This window comes from Orussus abietinus, unplaced genomic scaffold, assembly GCF_000612105.2.
Source record: "Orussus abietinus isolate OABI.00-Male unplaced genomic scaffold, Oabi_2.0 scaffold769, whole genome shotgun sequence".
NCBI lineage: Eukaryota > Metazoa > Arthropoda > Insecta > Hymenoptera > Orussidae > Orussus > Orussus abietinus.
The window spans coordinates 11,226-29,420 of NW_019394930.1; the positions used below are offsets into that span (position 1 = coordinate 11,226).

An 18,195-nucleotide genomic window follows, 5' to 3' on the forward strand; every position below is an offset into this window, starting at 1 on the left:
GTGTCCGATAGTTGATGCGTCGTAAATTTTCCGACGGTATTTCACTGTATATATATTTAGAAACTATTTCTTTTAAGCTAAGATAATATTCTAACTTCGGTTCAGTGAATGGAACAATTGAATCACTAAGAAACTTGTTAACATTTAATAGAACATGTTCTATTATATTCTTTATAAAATTCTGTAAATTATTATTTAACAAAAACTACGTTAGGTGGGTCAGGGTCGCTCCACAGTAATACTAAAATAATTTTCATTAATTGTTTTTGTTTATAAATATTTATTTTCTTTAGGAAATGCATTCTGCCCCTCGATCGATTCGAATTCCGCGCTGCTCCCGCCGCTAGTACGCTGCGCGGCCGGAGAGGGCAGTGCGGACCAGGTGCAAGCCATCGATGGAGTCCAGTGTACATACTCAATAAAAAATAGGTGGCGCCATCTTACAATGAGGTTAGTACTACGATGAAAAGAACCCCACTTTTCTCTTTCTTACAAATTTCTTGCTAGGCCGTAAGTCATCGGTCATACTTCCTTCTCGTTCTCGACGCATCAAAATGGTAAGTAATTCTTTGAACAACGTTCAATTTTGCTGTTCCAAATATCTTAATGCCATAATTTTTTATGTTATTTATATGTAACCTTTATAATCGTTACTGAGGGTAATCATTGTATTGAGAATATGAGATCCATTTAAAGAGGACGCGAAAAATGGAATTCTAACCTAACATGCGGATTTTGCACGTGCAGTCCTGCCATAATTTACCTAATAGTTTGATATACGTCAAAGTTAGTAATGTAAATTTACGTCGAACTTTATAATTATTTAATTTAAATTCTGTTGTTTAATTTTTATTTTATCTAATTACATATCTTCAATATTGTATATTTCCTTTTTAGACTTGTAAACGTCGGAATGGAGGACGTGCTAAGCACGGCCGTGGCCACGTGAATCCTGTACGGTGCACTAATTGTGCACGATGTGTGCCAAAAGACAAAGCAATCAAAAAGTTTGTTATCCGTAACATTGTCGAGGCTGCTGCAGTTCGGGATATTACTGATGCTAGCATCTATCCCAGCTTTCAACTTCCAAAGTTGTATGCCAAGTTGCATTATTGTGTTTCTTGCGCAATTCACTCCAAGGTGGTACGCAATAGGTCTAAGGAAGACCGTCGCATTCGAACACCACCAGTACGAAATTTCCCAAGGGTATGTGTTATGTGAAAAAATGTCTCTAATGTTATTGATATGCATGATTATTAGAAAAAAACTTAAATTTAATATCATGTTTTATTACATCATTTTTGTTTATTTTTCTAGGATCTGCGTCAGGGTCAACAAAACAGGAAATGAGAGTATCATGTATTCTTATTAATGATAAATAAAAGTGTAAACCCATATACAATTTTTAATGTTTATTCAGTAATTTTTACACAAATATTCTTTGTTTCAAGCTCTGTTAAATACTTATTTTTGCCTGTTTTCTTATTTCCGTGTACATACATTGTTATATTATTGTTCATGAATAAGATAAAAATTCGTCATGTGCGGTATAAGAAAACAAAATTGCATGATTCTTACTGTTCCACAATAGGCAAGAAGATAAATCCAATTCTGTGCTCTGACTTAGGTCAAATCGGTTTAAAGCTGTAGATTTGTGTTAAAATATCTTTATCCTCTAAGTGTTATAAAAAGTGAACTATGCAATACTTCTATATTGTATAGAACTTTAAGTCTAATTTATGCTACAGTTCATATGTAAAGATCGTTGTGTAGGCGATACTGTGATCCATTTGTGTAAATATGATTCTTAATGAGATTTTCACTTTAGTTTGAATTCTATTTTAATTACACTATTTTACTCTATATCTTAAGTTTAAAAAAGTAACATTTTCTTCATTACATAAACATTTTTTTATAAAGTGTAAGATAGCGATAGATTAGATATTTGAATTTGTCCTTAGAAAGCCCTGATGAAATTTATATAAACTGCAAGTTAATGTGTACTGAATTATGTAGGTACAATGCATGTACATAATTCAATGAACTGCCCATATTGGTTGATGATTATTTCAACCACATCATAACAACAATTGAATTGCCAAGTACTGTTGCTTTGACCTGTCCATCATTGTATAATAATGTACAATTTAACAATTGCTTTCAATGAAGCAAAATAAGAAAATCATTTATTGGCCTCTTCCATAGCTTTCTTTAAGGTTTTTTCAAATATCTTTTTAGAGTCGCAAAATCCTTGTTTTGTCTTGCCAAATGAATTAGGACCTGCAGAAGTTGGTGTTTCCCTTCCAATATTTCTCATTCTCATTCGTGCTTCAGCCGGCATTTCTTCAGGTTCTTCTTCCTCATCTGCATTAAACACTGAGGCCACGGTTGGTCGTTGAATAGTTGCTGGCTTGGCAGTTGGTTTCTAAACAAAAGTGTATATGTTCGATAATGTCTCGATTGTAAGATGTATTGTACGAATGAAAATTAAGCGACGAACTAACCGATGCAGCTCCTAATTTGATTTGAATGCCTTTTTTAGAATCTGTAGCAGCTGGTTTTTTGCTAAAGCCAAAGGCAAGTTTGTGCTTCTTAGCATCGGCTTGGTTGAAATTGACAGGTTCTCTGCGGTCATCCGATCTTAAAGGAGAACGATCCCGTTCCCTGTCTTCTCCTCCGTTGTCCTCTGCTCTGTAGATACTTGACCCTGACAACGTCAAACACTGGCAAAGTTCAGATCAAGTTAAACAAGACTGTCTTATTAACAGGAAATTTTAAATCAGTTTCAACTGAACTGTCATGTCCTATGGGGATGGTATAATATATTCAGGCATTAACAAACTGTAAAGAAGCATTTGTGATGATTATAATGAATTAGATTCTGTAACACTAATTGATCGTATACAAACAGGTATATTATTACACAATCTAAGGTGTAACTGACAGCAGAGAAAAGATTTTTTCTCATATTCTTTGGTTTTCCATTTAAGAACCCTAATCATTTAAACTAACTTTTCATTCTAACTACCATCAAGCAATTATATGTTCGATATTTCCTAATTTGACAAAATCCAAATGTTTTTCTAACTGCTGCTAAAGAAAAATTTGAGAAATATTAGAGTACATTATCCTACTGAACACGACGCTTTGACATTAACACTTCAATGCTGCTATTTCCACTCTGTATCTGTTAATGATAAACAATGAAAAAGAATGACTCCAATTCTTATATCAGAATAATAACATCATATAGGGAAGTACTAAGAAGTAGAAAGAACAGAGCTAAACTTCGTCGAGCATCCGCTAACAGAAAAACCCCGTGTAAATACATTTTACCATAACGAGATAGAACAAGTACAAAAAAGTGACAAACAAAACCTTTTCTATAATCGTCGCTCGGGTTTCTCTTCGACATTTTCGGAAATTCTTCTTAAATAGCGAAGAGGTGAGTTCACTGAAGTAACCTAAAAATCGTTACGACGTCAACCTCAGTTTCGCCAAACTTCCAACGTGAACACACTACCTAAAAATGGCAAATCTCGATTGAATTTCTCTTAATTCTTATTGGATGTGTTTCTAGTAATAACCAGGAATTAACCAATAAAACACGAACACTAAAATGTATAGTAAGGCCCGATTCCACAACTCGTAGATACCCGAGTTTAAGTGGTTTACAGCAGGTTTAACCTATGAATGAATCAGTTAAACTTCGGTTAACTCGAGTTGTGGAATCAGGCTTAAACAGAGATGAGTTGGGAGATTGCTCACGGGCAGGATCGTGCGATCGCATCCTGTGCTGCCCTCTGGTTTCGTACGTTAGCTTTCACCGTTTTTTGCCCCCAAGGGCGGCACAACGAATTTCTGATAGGAGCTCGCGCACTCGCGATGGCGGTACCATCTACCAGTCGCCGTTGGCGGCTCACGTACTCGTGATGGTAATACCATGCGGCAGTTGACGGTGGTGGCTTACCTACGCTTACCGACACTGCTCGCTTTTGATGGTAAGGGAAGAACACTCGTGACGCTCCATTTGACTTTATCTACTTATCTACTACTATTAAGTACATTGTTGCCTCGAAGTCGACGTGATGCGGAGCTTTGGGGCACGCGTCGGTGTCGCGTACGGAACTCTCATGCAGCGAATCTGTGTGAGTGCGATCGCTCCTAGAAATCTTCGCGCGTCCCAACCAGCCAAGCGCCAAGCTACGGGTCGAGACGTTGAGTATGTGTGCGTTCGGCGCTACACTCGACGAGTATGTGTGAGAGTCGAATGCTGCGAAAAATCCGCCCTAGCCGCGGATATAAGCCGAGCCATTCGCGTATGATTTTTACATTTACTTACTAGCGTTATCGAGCGTTCTTCGACCCTTTCAGAGCGTTTTCGACCGTTATCGACCATTTTTCGAGTGTTTTTGAGCGTTATCGAGTCCCGTAGAGTCCCGTAGTGTCCCGTAGTGTCCCGGAGAGTCCCGTAGAGTCCCGTAGAGTCCCGTAGAGTCCCGTAGAGTCCCGTAGAGTCCCGTAGAGTCCCGTAGAGTCCCGTAGAGTCCCGTAGAGTGCGAGTAGACGTGTAGAGTAGAGTGCGAGAGAACGCACGAATACGATCGATGATGCTCGACAATGCTCGAAAAACGATCGATAACGCTCGAAAACGCTTGAAAAACGCTCGAAAACGCTCGAAGAACGCTCGACATTGCTCGAAAAAGTTCTAAAAACGTGTGAAAACACTCGAAAAACGCTCGATGACGCTCGGAAACGCTCTGAAAATGACCGAGAAACGCTCTATAACGATCGAATATGCTAGAACATCACTCGAAAACGCTCTGAAAATGCGTGAAAACGCTCGAGAACGCTCTGAAAATGCGTGAAAATGCTCGAAAATGCTCTGAAAATGATAAAGAAACGCTCGAAAGCGTTCGAAAACAGTCGAAAAACGCTCAATAACGCTAGATAACGCTCGAAAACGTTCAAAAACGCTATAGAAACGCTTGAAAATGCTCGATAACGCTAGTAGGGAAATGTAAAAATCATACGCGAAATGACTCGGCTTACATCCCCAGTTAAGTAAGCCTCGGGAGGATTTTTCGCCGTATTCGACTCTCACGCATACTCGTCGAGTGTAGCGCCGAACGCACACATACTCAACGTCTCGACCCGTGTTTGACGCTTGACTGGTTGGGACGCGCGAAGGTTTCTAGGATCGATCGCACTCACACAGATTCGCTGCATGAGAGTTCCGTACGCGACACCGACGTATGCCCCAAAACTCCGCATCACGTCGACTTCAAGGCAACAATGTACTTAATAGTAGTGGATAAGTAGATAAAGTCAAAAGGAGCGTCACGAGTGATCTTCCCTTACCATCAAAAGCGAGCAGTGTCGGTAAGCGTAGGTAAGCCACCACGGTCAACTGCCGCATGGTATTACCATCGCGAGTACGTGAGCCGCCAACGGTGACTGGTAGATGGTACCGCCATCGCGAGTGCGCGAGCTCCTATCAGAAATTCGTTGTGCCGCCCTTGGGGGCAAAAAACGGTGAAAGCTCACGTACGAAATCAGAGGGCAGCACAGGATGCGATCGCACGATCCTGCCCGTGAGCAATCTCCCAACTCATCTCTGTGGATTACAGGAAAAAAGGCGGGAAGATGGAAAGCCGTTAAAAGTAAAGAAGAGGACTCGAGTGCATCTATATTTTTTTATTATGTATTACATTTATATTTACATGTACTATATTTAGAAGTTCAACAATATAATTTTCTTATCATGTCATGTAAGCATGAGACACCTCGAAGTCTCGTAACGGAGAGGTGACAGGATGGGTGTCTAGGTAGACGTTTTAATGCTCCTAGATGAAAACTTCGGTTTAAATCTGCTGTAAACCTGTTTAACTTCAACTAATTGGAGTCGTGGAACCGGTCCTTGATTCCGTTTTTCCACCTCGTAGTCAATTAAATAACTATTTCTGGACTTCCAATTTCAAGCTTTATGGTAACATTTTTAACTTGTTATTGATCAAAACTTGTCTGAAAACATGATTGCTTGGGAACTTCTGAATTGTTTGTCGCTGTGCACAGATATGTGCTGTGCATTGTTTATTTGAACCTGCAGTATCCTCTGATTAGCCTAGACAGGTTATGTGCGCGACTGTGCGCGAGCGCTGTCGATCGGTAATTATCGAGCAATAAACATGCGTTAAATTGAGTTTATAAAGGTCTTTAATTTATAAGTACAGCCATGAGGTATGCACAACTTGTCATGGGACCTGCTGGTAGCGGCAAGGTAACTGTTTTATTATAATTACGACAGAATACAGTTTGATAGTCTATGTGAATTTATAAGTGAGGTTATACGCGGCTTATTTTGACATGTGACATTTAATGGTTGTGTATGACGTCCCATTTAATGCAGAATATTTCTTCTGTTACAGTCTACTTACTGCTCTACCATGCACAAACATGCAGCGGATGACAGAAAGGTTGTGGATGTGGTTAATTTAGACCCAGCCGCAGAGTACTTTGATTACGAACCGTTACTCGATATAAGAGATCTGATTCACTTAGACGATGCCATGGAAGACGATACCCTTAAATATGGTCCTAATGGAGGCCTTGTATTTTGTATGGAGTAGGTATCTCATCCTGTAATTATATACTTAATACAACTTTTTGATAACATTTTTCTTTGCAGATATTTAGTAGAAAATTTGAATTGGCTGGAGGAGGGTTTAAGTGATATGGACGATGACTACATAATTTTCGATTGCCCTGGGCAGATCGAGCTTTATACACACATGACCGTTATGCGACAATTAATTACTTGCCTGGAGAATATGAACTTTCGTGTTTGTGGAGTGTTTCTAGTTGACAGTCAATTCATGGTTGATGGGACGAAGTTTTTGTCAGGAACTATGGCGGCTCTTAGTGTTATGATTAATTTAGAAATACCACATGTTAATATCTTAAGTAAGATGGATCTCCTGTCGAAGAGTTCTAGAAAACAACTAGATAGGTATCTGGAACCTGATCCGCAGAGCTTGTTGAGCGACGTGCAGGCAGGACCTTGGAATGAAAAATATCGCAGACTAACCGAAGCTTTAGGAAGAATAATAGAAGACTACAGTCTAGTACGATTTTACCCATTGAACATCAAGGATGAAGAAAGCATTTCAGACATCAAATTAACCATCGACAATATTATTCAATATGGAGAGGAGGAAGATGTAAAAATGCAGGACTTTGAGGAGCCAGATAACGATGATGATGATGATTAGCAACTGTAATTAAATTAGTTTTAGATATATTATTTAATAATTTGAAAATAAACTATTTTTAATATTTGTTCAAGAAAGTTCGTCAGACAGATCGAATGCTGTTTTGGCGATACGAATAGATTTAGGTAATAAGAACCGTACGTCATCTGGAAAAATGTTTCATACAAAAGTAACTGCAGATTATGCATAGATACGAAGTATTCATTTAAATCATTAACAGTTAAATCGGATAATCATTTGTTAGTGGAAAACGTTCCGTGTCTTTGAAAGTTTAAACCTATTAAGTTTTAGAACCACAATAACCGAGAGAGTGGCTTCACGCCGCAAATTTGAACCGCTGTATAAACTTTGGCCAAAAGCCAACGGGAGCCAGAGAGGCTTTTCGTTTTTTATTTCATTTCGTAGGCAAGATGGTCTCTTTCTTTCGAGGAAATTGGCGTACCTCCAGCTTCAGCTCTCGCAGAAATTTGAGCTGCGGTTCCGCAATTTGCACGAGGTTAATAATTCGGGAATGCTTAAAATCAATTCTACAAACTTCTGTTAAGGTTTTTGATACCCACGAATTACTCGAAGTAAACTTCTGCGAGAAAATTATATTATAGAGCAAAATATTGCAGATCTAACAATAAACAAAGGAAACTATTCGCTCTACGATTTAGATTTTGTTTCACTACTTAACGGTCAGTAGAAAGTATTCTCTTACAGTTTTTTTTATTTATTTATTTTTGTTCCGTACTATAGTTTCTTCATTCAAAGAAACGTGACATTTTCAGATACGACGGAGGGATGTTGGGAAGAACGAAGTAATGAAGACTTTCTGTATTTCGTATGACGTTTATTAATAAACTCGCATAAGTTAATGAATGATAAGAGGGTCGATTCGTTATTGCACGGTGTTAAAATCAGTTCCACGTACTTTCTCTGGCGTTTTTTAACGTGTACCACCCTTTTCGTTGTGGCATTTGTAAATATATTCGGTGTGCTGTAAACTATGGTGGCTGTAAAATGAATCGAGAATTCCAAGCTAGGAAATGGGGAAGCCATGAAAGCTGAGCATATATACAGATTATTTAATATAAATAAACGCTTCATTTGTAATGTACAAAGTAATTCGAAGAACCGACTGCAGCTTTTCCCTGGATCGCTTCAAAGATTGCTCGCAATGAGACCGTGTCATGAAAATGCTGTACAATATTTACACGTTATTACAAGGTACTCGATTTAACACGCGGTACTCGTGCAGATGCAATGTTTATAAATATTTCCATGGATGAGAATAGCAACGAGTCATATCAATTTTGAGTCGGTCTCCAAAAATACAAGATAATCGTGGTGGTGTCCGACTCAAACTCAAAATGTCTCTTGTCATCCCGACGGAGCTCTTTAGCTGGTAATTAAGCTAATTATAATAGAAGAATAAATCGTACCAGCACTTCGTTACCACTGGATAGAATTCCAACTTTCTGCCTAAATTATGCATGACTTTAAGAAATGCTTTAAACGACATTTGTTCGGTAGGTTACACTCGACAACTCTCGCATGAAACATTTTTTTTTACCTCATGTACGGTTACACAGAAAAATGTATTCGTATCGTAGAGTGGAAAATGCAGTTCATTTCTTCGCACAGTATAACTACGTTCTTAGATGCCTTTAGATTTGTTTCTAAACAATCGTGTCATGAAAATGCTGCATCTCTGTGTAAGTATATATATTTGTACGTATATACACACCGATGGAACACATGTACTCAATTGCATCATCATGCACTCCGACGCTAGTGTACAGAGTACTGATATTTATACATCGGTGGAAGAGTACTAATCTTTCTTAATTAATAATATACAAGTAGGTGATCTTTTTGCGAATTCGTGATAACAGAGCTGAATTTAATTTTCAATAATACTAGTCACCAAGGCCGATGACTCCGAATTCTGACTACGAATTCTCAAGTCTTACAAACAGAACGTTTTGTATAGATTTTGACCTTGAAAAAAGATCACCTACGTTTACAAGAGTACGAAAAGTACGAATTAACGTAACACGCTTATGCACTTAATGATATACGTTCAAATAATTTAACGGTACGGAAATTCGGCGCGAAGAAACTTAACGAATGAAGTTGCATTCGAGCTGCGTTCCCGGCGTTCTCCGTAAAACTCCGGCTAAAGTCAAGGAAATGGGGAAAACTGGTGAACTTTAGCCGAGTCATGGATTTCGGGTTTTTAAACGCAACTTCAGCGACTAGTAGAAAATCAGAACCTGGCGTTCGACGTCAAGAACGCCGAAAAATGGACGCCGTCTGCGTCCGCCATTTTGAAAACCCGAAATTCTCCATCGCAAACGGATGGACCTTTTACTCGGATGGAAAATTTGGTTTTTCAATTCCAGTCCCGATGAGTATGATCGTTCTTTGTACTATTCCGTTTAAAATGGCTCTTCGACACATTATGATTTTCCAGGACTAAGTTGCGAAGTTAATTCCTGCCATGACGCATTAATGGTGAAAGAAATTTAAGGAACCACCAAATTAATTTAAGCCACAGAAACAGAAGAACGGTACCACGGGATATGCCATGCTAAGTATCTTTACAATTCGTCATGATTACAATTAAAATTTGCCGGTGATATTTTTTCCTACGTCTATTGAGATTTTCTCAAATGACGACGACGTCACTCCAATCCTCACACGCACACTCGCGATTTCGCAAGTAAAAAAATATAAAAGCAAACATTATTTTTCAGGAAAACGCTCAACTCGTCACTCAATGGTGCCTCTCGCTCTTCCACTCAGTCCGAACTAGACGCAAGTAAAAAATATATTTTTCGAGCTAAAATCCAAACAAGGCACAAGTGCCTTTTCACACTTTAAAAGAACGCCTTCCATTATTTTGGAACCTGTGGACTCAAGTTTTCAAAAATTAGAATTCGTAATTAATATTCACTTTTTTATAGGTTATCTGTGGGACCAGTTATACGTCCACATATGGTGATATACCTACGTATATTACCATGAATCGACTTCGGAGGCAGGTGGAAAAAAAACCTGCATATATACATTACGATGATGCGTTTAAAAAAAATTACCCACCGATACAGAATCCATATTCGTCGAGGTTTAGCAAGTTTACGCAACATGATTTAAAGTTTTCATTGCCTTTTGCATCGGCTTAAGGTGATATGAAAGTGGTGTGAGTATATATATTTTCTCATAATAAAAATGTAAATAAAAATTATGAACATTTTCATAATACAAATTTTAGAAATTATGAAACGATTATATATATATATACTACACTGAAATTGTAATTATCCGGTTATATATATATATATATATAAAACCGGATAATTACAATTTCATGGGTGTCGCAACCTTTCTTAGTGCCTCCACATTCGCCTGGTAAAATGTCGAATGATCAACTCTTTATCTAAGACCACTTTCATACCGCCTTAAAGTATAAATAAAGGTTCCTGCTTTCGAGATCAACACTCCTCGGTAGAAGTGGTGGATATCTGCGTGCTAGCTCCACTAGAGAAGCTACTTCTGCAAGTTTCCACTGCAAGGGCGGTATCAGGAACCTGGACAAACTGCACCTTCTCTTTGGGCCATCTTGTCTTCCCATAAACACAGTTGAAGATGTTATACTTGGTATCCACATCAAACTGATTGAAGGTGCCACCACTATGCCTCCGCTTGAGTACTTTTTTCGCCATGAGACTCCTATTATTCTTGTAGGACAGTTCCTTCCTGAAGCAGAAAATCTTCCGCAGCTCCCTCTTGACTCTCCTGGACCGGTACCCGAAGAGCAGAGGACTGACATAGGCAGCCAAGATCAAAAGCCCCAAGGCGATCACGTCATACTTGTGTGGCGGGGCCTGTTCTTCAGGATACACCGGAAGGTTCCTCAGGATCAGCATAACGACGTAGGGCGTCCAGCAGAAGAGGCCCATCACGATCACCAGGGCACTGATCCTGGCGGCTCTGGTCTCTTCCCTGTACTTGAAAAGGGACGCGTTGCTGATCCTGTACTTCAAGGAGTTGATGTAGCTGCTGGTGCTCCTGGTGCTGGAGGCCCTATGAAGCGGTAGCTTATTTGGGGGCGTTATCGTCACGACAGGAGTATTGGGTCCAGTCCCAAACAAAGAGTTCGACGAGTCGGTCTTCGTGAAAGCGATACCCTGGTGGATCTTGCCAACGGCGTCCTCGACGTCGAAGCTGCACTCCACGCGTTGATGGACTCCATTCCCAACGCGACATCCAGTTTTGCTAAGGGAGGGACACCCAAGGTACGGTTTGTTGCCCGATCCTGGCATCCTGAGACTCCGGGGTAACCTGGGGCAGATCGAGGTACAGTCCTCGGTACCGTTTCCACCCTCAACCTCGAATTTGTGCGGATGTGCACACAAATCGGGGTCGCTTCCCGGGGAATCGTCTAGGATCGTTTCGGGGTCCTTAATATCTATGTTCTGAGGAAGGTCGCGACCTGATGGACGGGGTAGATCCTCGTCAGCTCTCTCTTCCCGAGAGTCGAAACATCGGAGATCTATCCCGTCCAGGTTCTCGTGGTTCCCTTTGTAGGTGGCCGACGTGTCGTCTTCCTGGCTGCTGTCTTCGGAGGAAGAGTCGGAGAGTCCAGACTTCCCGGACCCCCTCCTGGCTAGGATGGACTCCTCGTACATGAGATCGTGGGAGGATTTCCGTCTCTCATCCGGGCGGTCCAGAAACCTGCTCCTGATCCGGTCGTCCTGGGGAGTTCTATCTTCCTTCCTGTCCAAGAACTCCGTCTTAAGAACAGAGATCGGGACCCTGGAAACGTCCTTCGACCTCTCCGAAGTACCGTCCACCTTTCCGCACCCTAGGGTGAAGACCACGTTGCCGGAGTCCTCCATCGGCTTCCTGGTCGACAGGATCAGATCGGAGCATCTGCGCGGCATTTGACTAGGACTCGTCTCGATGCTCTCCTCGATGGAGGACAGACTGGAGATCTTCGGGATCCTACGGAACTCCTCGCCCACTACGTCCTGGCGAACTGGACAGTACTCCTCGCAGAGGCTCCCCGAAGAAAGGATCGGCCTCGACCCGGTGCGTCGAGTCCTCTCCGAGTTTCTTCTAGCTGCCGAGTAGATCCTGACATAGGTCCAACAGACCCCTGCGAAGGGGACCAGGTACACCAGGAGGCCGTAGCTCAGGGTGTACACCAGACCATAACTCAGGTATTCCCACCAACTGGGTCGAGGCTCGTCGCCGAGAACTGGGAACTCTTCTAGCAGGTCTTCTCCTGGAAACTTGCTGATATTCTGGAACTTTAGGTGGGGTTCCTCGAAGACGGTGCCTGCTGTCCAGTTTGACCTCCTGAAGACGTCTATCCTCGTTTGGACGTCGTCAATGGCGATAGAGTCGTTCTCGGCGGAGCAGGAGAGCCAGAGACTTCGAGGATGTGGATTTAATCCCGCCAGGAACCCGAAGATCAGGGCTATCACCCAGATGGAACCGATCAGCACTCCACATTTTAGTTTGTCTATGCGTGTCCGATAGCGAAGAGGGTCCACTACGGCGAAGTACTGGTCTACTGCTATCAGTAGCACGGACAGGACCGAAGAGGTCGTTACTAATGCCGTGGCTCCCTCGGAGATGGCGCAGAGGCTTCTCGAAGACGGCGCGTCCACCATCAGCAGGGGCGACAACACGGCGCAAGTTAAGAGGTTGGAGACCGTCAGGTTCATCACGAACCTGGAACAGAAAAGATGCGAGACGGTTAGATGTTGAAGAGTACCCTGGAAGGGTTGGGTACCCTATGTGGAGGTGAGAAAAAACACGACCAAGATTGAGAATTTCTTACGTGATTAATGGAGGTCCCAATGAAGGTCTCGAAACACGCGAAATTTCATTTGTCGATAAAAAGATTTTTCTCCTTCGGGTAATTTTTATTTATTTTTTGAAAAATCACATTTCGATTAATGGAGGTCCTAATGAAGGTCTTGAAACACGCGAAATTTCATTTGTCGATAAAGAGATTTTTCTCCTTCGGGTAATTTTTATTTATTTTTTGAAAAATCACATTTCGATTAATGGAGGTCCTAATGAAGGTCTTGAAACACGCGAAATTTCATTTGTCGATAAAGAGATTTTTCTCCTTCGGGGTAATTTTTATTTATTTTTTTAAAAATCACATTTCGCGAGTTTCGGGACCTTCGTTAGGTCCTCCGTAATCACGCGATAAGGTTTCAAATGATTCGGTGCACCCAGTTCGGAGAAAAGTTACATAAACGAGATCACTTTGGCGCCATTCGCATCGCCTTAATTCATACTTCTGTTGCATATTTTGTCATAACGAATCCGTTATATCGCTCGCTTTAGTTGAGAATAACTTTTCTGTAAGTGATAGACTACTTTTCATATTTTTAAATCTTTCTTTATCAGGGTATCTTGGGAGTCTCCGACGACTTTTTAATTTCCAGACCTACTTCTCTTGGCGCAAGGAAAAGGAAATGAATTATCGATTGCAGAAATGCGGAGCTTTGATCTCAACTAAATCGGTCCTGTTCGGCCTGCTCTTTGAGCTCGTCGTCGCCGTTTAAATAACGTTAACGGATATTCGACATTCGAATCTCATGTCGAGCGTTTTGGGCAGCACTTCCTGTACTTCCAGCCGCGTTAAATAAAGCGCCACTCGAAATCCCCGTGTCGATATGTCGACGTTCGCCTTCGCTTCTAAAGCGAATCGAAATGAAAATTTCCCCGAAACGAATCGCGCGAGTTGCGAGCTCTTAGTCACCTTCTGCACCCGGAAAAGCTGAGGAGATTAAGATGAAGTGAAACACGTCCAGGAACTTGATCAACGTCGATAAAGAAGATTTTTCTAAATGCCTACGTTGCCGACGTTCGTTTTTATATCGACAGCTGGGTCGAATTATATTGGGTATTGTACCAAATGGCATATTCCACTTGTCGTTTTCGTACAATAATTATAAAGAAATCGAAGTAAAACTCCAGAAATCCTCTAGATTCATGCCTTCTGGGGCCCTAATTGACTGCGGAGGGACCCCTTGCGCCATCTGTGATTTCCAGGTCAATTAAATTTTCACTCCGAGACCTCGTATTACCATCGTTTTAGCAAAGAAGCGCATACAACACTTTTTTTGCCTTTATCCCGTTCAAATGCGAGTTTATCGATTACCAGAGTGTTCTAAATTCTCGTAAAATTGTCCTGACCCTATCGATTCTCATATCAGAGCCTTCGATAATTGTATATCGATCGAGATATGAGAGCTCGACGCCATTTTGGTTCTGGTCTGGACTGAGTTAAAGAATTTTGTTGAAAAATCCAAATTTTGAATGTGTCAGGACAATTCTTAGATGATCAGGAGTGATGTGTCAAGGTTTCGGACAGTTTGGTCTAATACCCTTGAAAAAAAGTGTTGTATTCGAATCGACTGATTTGAAGGATGTTTCAGTTCACCTTAACCACATGAATATGGAAGCCCTAGGGAAGGTCTCGACACCAGTGACATTTCGTTTTTTAATTTATTTACCGTTATATTTTTATAAAGAATGACATGTCACAAGTGTCGAGATCTTACTTAGGGCCTCCATCTTGAAGTGGTAAAATTTCAAACGATTCGATGCATTTCGTTCGATGAAAAGTTCCTAAAACCGATTGACCCTCGGACGCCATTTTCATGTCGCTTTAATTTCAGCGATTTCCGTATCGCTGAGAACAAAAGGAATGCGTAACTTGAACGACACGCGTCACGCGAATGGACGTTATCGAGAGAAATTCCTTATCGAAATGGAATGACGAAACTGGAGCAACTTTTGCGCAGGCATTTTCTGGTCTCTGAATTCGGTCGATTCACTGAATTCGTCTAATCTCGATATTAAGTCTTTTATCTTGCGTCCAGATTTTGGCACAGCGTAAAAGATCCAAGATGGCCGCCCCCACAAGCGCCATTATCCCTCGCAACAAACGAAACTATTACTCGCTCCCCGTCATTTCCACGGATGGTAATCGGTTAAACAAGGGCACTTTCACTAATGTCTCATTGTCTTTCCACTTTCTCGATATATCTTGCGTAACTTCAAGCCGTACCCAACGCGTTACCTTCAAGGATGTCTGCACGGACATTGCAACGCTCTACAGAGCGAGCCTATTTCGAATGTATATTTACTAAAAATATTACTCTTTCTATTAAGGTTTTACGAAAGGGTCATTCTACATGTACCAAAACATCGAAATATTAATAAAACTGATCTCCAAATTGGGTGCAACGAATCATTTGATACTTCGGCACATGATTACGAAGGCCCTAAGAAGTAACGCGATGCTCGTGAAATACGATAAAAAAAAAAAAAAACGCGTATCCTTTTGTATATTTAAACAAAAACGGGGACCCCGTTTGGAGAAGTTTTATCAATATTTTGACGTTTTTCATATACAAAGAATGCAAAGATCCTTAAGGTGATACGAAAGGGTCGAGCAATTTTTTATTTGTCTCGGTGAAGAACCGAAGAGATTTTTCTTTTCTCGGAAAATGAAATTTCGAATTCTTGATTTTCATTAACAATGATCTAAGAATAGAGTTATCCGTTTTGGCACTTTTTGGCACTCTTTGTCTATTCCAAGCCATGCATAACTCTGGTGTTCACGCTTATGCGAACATATCAAACGAATCGTCCAAAATATTGTCCCCACGTAATAAAATGGCATGCACGAGTGCCGCAATTTAACGAAGTGCTCCCAAAATTGTTAATGCTCGAGGTGAGTTAGTGCAACGACGTGGGAGAACGCTTTTTGGCATTCGAGAATGAATGCAAATCAAATTTCTCATATTTTAGCGCCGGCTTGTTTTCATTTGCCCGGAACAGGACTTCCAATATCGGCGCCGATTTCAATGACATCTATAAATTATTTTACGCGTTAAATTGCCAAGATTTAGAATAATTATACATGGAAAATTAAGCTGATATGAAAGGGTCATTTTATATATAGAAACGTTAAAATATTCATGAAACATTTCTTGAGTGCATCAAATAATTTGAAACTCTAACACGTGCTTATCGAGGTCCTAATGAATGTCTTAAAACTTGCAAAATTTCATTTTTCGAAATAAAAAAAAAAGCACAATTGTTTATGATCTTGTTCAGGATAAATGTAAACTTTTTTTTGTTGTAAAATGGAATTTCGCGAGTTTCAAGCCCTTCGTTAGGACTTCCTTCGACTTCGTTTCATAGGCTGATATACTTTTCCTAAAAAGCATCGTTAGATGTTTCCGGACGAGGAGGTCAGATTTCCGCGTGTTAAATTAATATTACCCACCGTAAAACTAATTTATGCAAGCATTTGCTCTGCACCCCTGTGTGTCAAGAACTGCCTCCGCGAATCCTTGGCCATGTCGTTGTTTTTAGTGCCGCGAATTCCCACGTAAGTGTTTTGATAGGCGCGAAATGTGATAAATACGTACGCGTTCTAGCCAAAAATCCAAATATTAACGCACTCGACGAACAAACAGCCCGGAATGTACGTCCTTCATGGTAATCCAGAAGAGCCACCGACGCGCCGTTTCTATTTATTATATTCTAAGAACCGGGATTTTCTCTATCCTTAATTTTCGCAAAGTCGTAAAATAAACAATCTTCGGTATCTTGAGCGTAACAGTATACCTTGATGATAATAATTTGTCTATACATGAATACGTAATTTAATACATTTACACACTCGAGCGGCCATGACACTACGTCATCGAGTTCTTCACCAATCAAACGCGTTCTTAAGTTTCTTGGCGCGAAACCGAAATTTCAAATTTGTGCGTTAAGTATACGATATTTATACCCGCTTTTAACGGTCCGTGATGCAGTAAAGTTATTAGATGTGTCGCAAAGGCTGTTATGACAGCGATAACAATGTTTCTAGCTGATTTCAAGCTCTCCAAGCTTGCATAAATACTTAGAAATCTACAGTAGTTAGTAGATAAATAATTTGTACATGATTATCTTTCAGTTTGTGGTCTTCTTTTTAAGCAATTAGGCCGCGTTTTATTCAATATTCTAACAATGCGTCTCGCAGTTCGCGGTAATTTCTAACGTCCACGTAACACCGTGAGGAATCAATCAATGGCGGCTCATTGTTTATTCCTACGGCGAATCGATCCACCTTTGTCGTGTTTTGCGGAAGTACATTAAAGGTGTCACGATTTTCCCCTCGAGGGCGTTTCACCTTCGGTATGATCGCGTTTTTCCTTGTTAAGGTGAAGTTTGCACGACGATCATTATAAAATGTAAGAATCGTTTTCCCGCAGGAGCGACTTAATTCCCGCCGATGATAAAAAAAAAAAAAGGAGCAAAACTGAATATCAAGCGAGCAATTGCGCATTGATATAAAATTTCAAACGAGCAAATAAAATTTTTCCCTCCGGTAATTCCGCTACTCGGCGTTCCGCAATTACGGAAAAACATTTCCGAGAAATTAGCGGGCGCAAAAACGTCGGTGTGGAATATTTTTCTAACAAGGAAACATTCCCAAGTGTCCGCCCCCGATCTTATCGATTTCCATATATGTTGAAGAACACAAAAATCTAAGAGACACGTGTTTTTTTATATCTGCAATGATCCACATTTAAGGGGTGAAACAAACCCCCAAAGTTTGGCGAAAATTCGATTTTTATAACAATTTTCATAGAAGCTATGGAGGGATTTCGACGAAACTTGGTATAAACGTATTCTGTATAAGGATGGTGAAAACACAATATTGTCCAGCAATGTTATACCCCCCCAAGGGGGTGAACTACCTTTCAGGCGACATTTTTTTGTAATATCTAATAAACAACCACTCCTACTTACGTTCCACTTACGCGATGTGCTTACTCACAAAAAATGAAGAATCCGTGTTTTTTGCTTTTTACCAATAAACATTTACACATCGGTTGTA

At 40.6% G+C, this 18,195-nt stretch overlaps 4 protein-coding genes across 5 annotated transcripts; 2 read left to right on the forward strand and 2 right to left on the reverse strand.

The window, feature by feature from the left end:
- The first annotated feature begins 472 nt into the window (after nucleotides 1–472).
- Nucleotides 473–1,399, forward strand: LOC105696634 (40S ribosomal protein S26). Its single transcript, XM_012419253.2, has 3 exons — nucleotides 473–557; nucleotides 898–1,206; nucleotides 1,318–1,399. The coding sequence occupies exons 1-3, from the start codon at nucleotides 555–557 to the stop codon at nucleotides 1,348–1,350; spliced, it is 345 nt and encodes a 114-aa protein (XP_012274676.1). The 5' UTR covers nucleotides 473–554; the 3' UTR covers nucleotides 1,351–1,399.
- Nucleotides 1,400–1,402: 3 nt separating this feature from the next.
- LOC105696633 (PEST proteolytic signal-containing nuclear protein) lies at nucleotides 1,403–3,502 on the reverse strand. Of its 2 annotated transcripts, none has more exons than XM_012419252.2 (3): nucleotides 3,379–3,502; nucleotides 2,505–2,707; nucleotides 1,403–2,425 (listed from the first exon to the last, which is right to left on the reverse strand). In XM_012419252.2, the coding sequence occupies exons 1-3, from the start codon at nucleotides 3,413–3,415 to the stop codon at nucleotides 2,183–2,185; spliced, it is 483 nt and encodes a 160-aa protein (XP_012274675.1). In that variant the 5' UTR covers nucleotides 3,416–3,502; the 3' UTR covers nucleotides 1,403–2,182. The 2 variants fall into 2 exon arrangements, with proteins under 2 accessions (XP_012274675.1, XP_012274674.1); XM_012419251.2 differs by lacking the exon at nucleotides 3,379–3,502 and adding an exon at nucleotides 2,924–3,358 and having other exon boundaries at nucleotides 2,505–2,723.
- A 2,203-nt stretch (nucleotides 3,503–5,705) lies between these two features.
- On the forward strand, nucleotides 5,706–8,135 carry LOC105696616 (GPN-loop GTPase 3). The gene is made up of 3 exons (XM_012419216.2): nucleotides 5,706–6,280; nucleotides 6,429–6,625; nucleotides 6,689–8,135. The coding sequence occupies exons 1-3, from the start codon at nucleotides 6,236–6,238 to the stop codon at nucleotides 7,269–7,271; spliced, it is 825 nt and encodes a 274-aa protein (XP_012274639.1). The 5' UTR covers nucleotides 5,706–6,235; the 3' UTR covers nucleotides 7,272–8,135.
- A 2,440-nt stretch (nucleotides 8,136–10,575) lies between these two features.
- LOC105696617 lies at nucleotides 10,576–13,004 on the reverse strand (the record flags this gene model as incomplete). The annotated part of the gene is given in 1 exon segment (XM_023433530.1): nucleotides 10,576–13,004. A coding segment is annotated over 1 exon segment (2,251 nt), but the record flags the coding sequence as incomplete, so codon positions are not given.
- Between the last annotated feature and the right edge of the window lie 5,191 nt (nucleotides 13,005–18,195).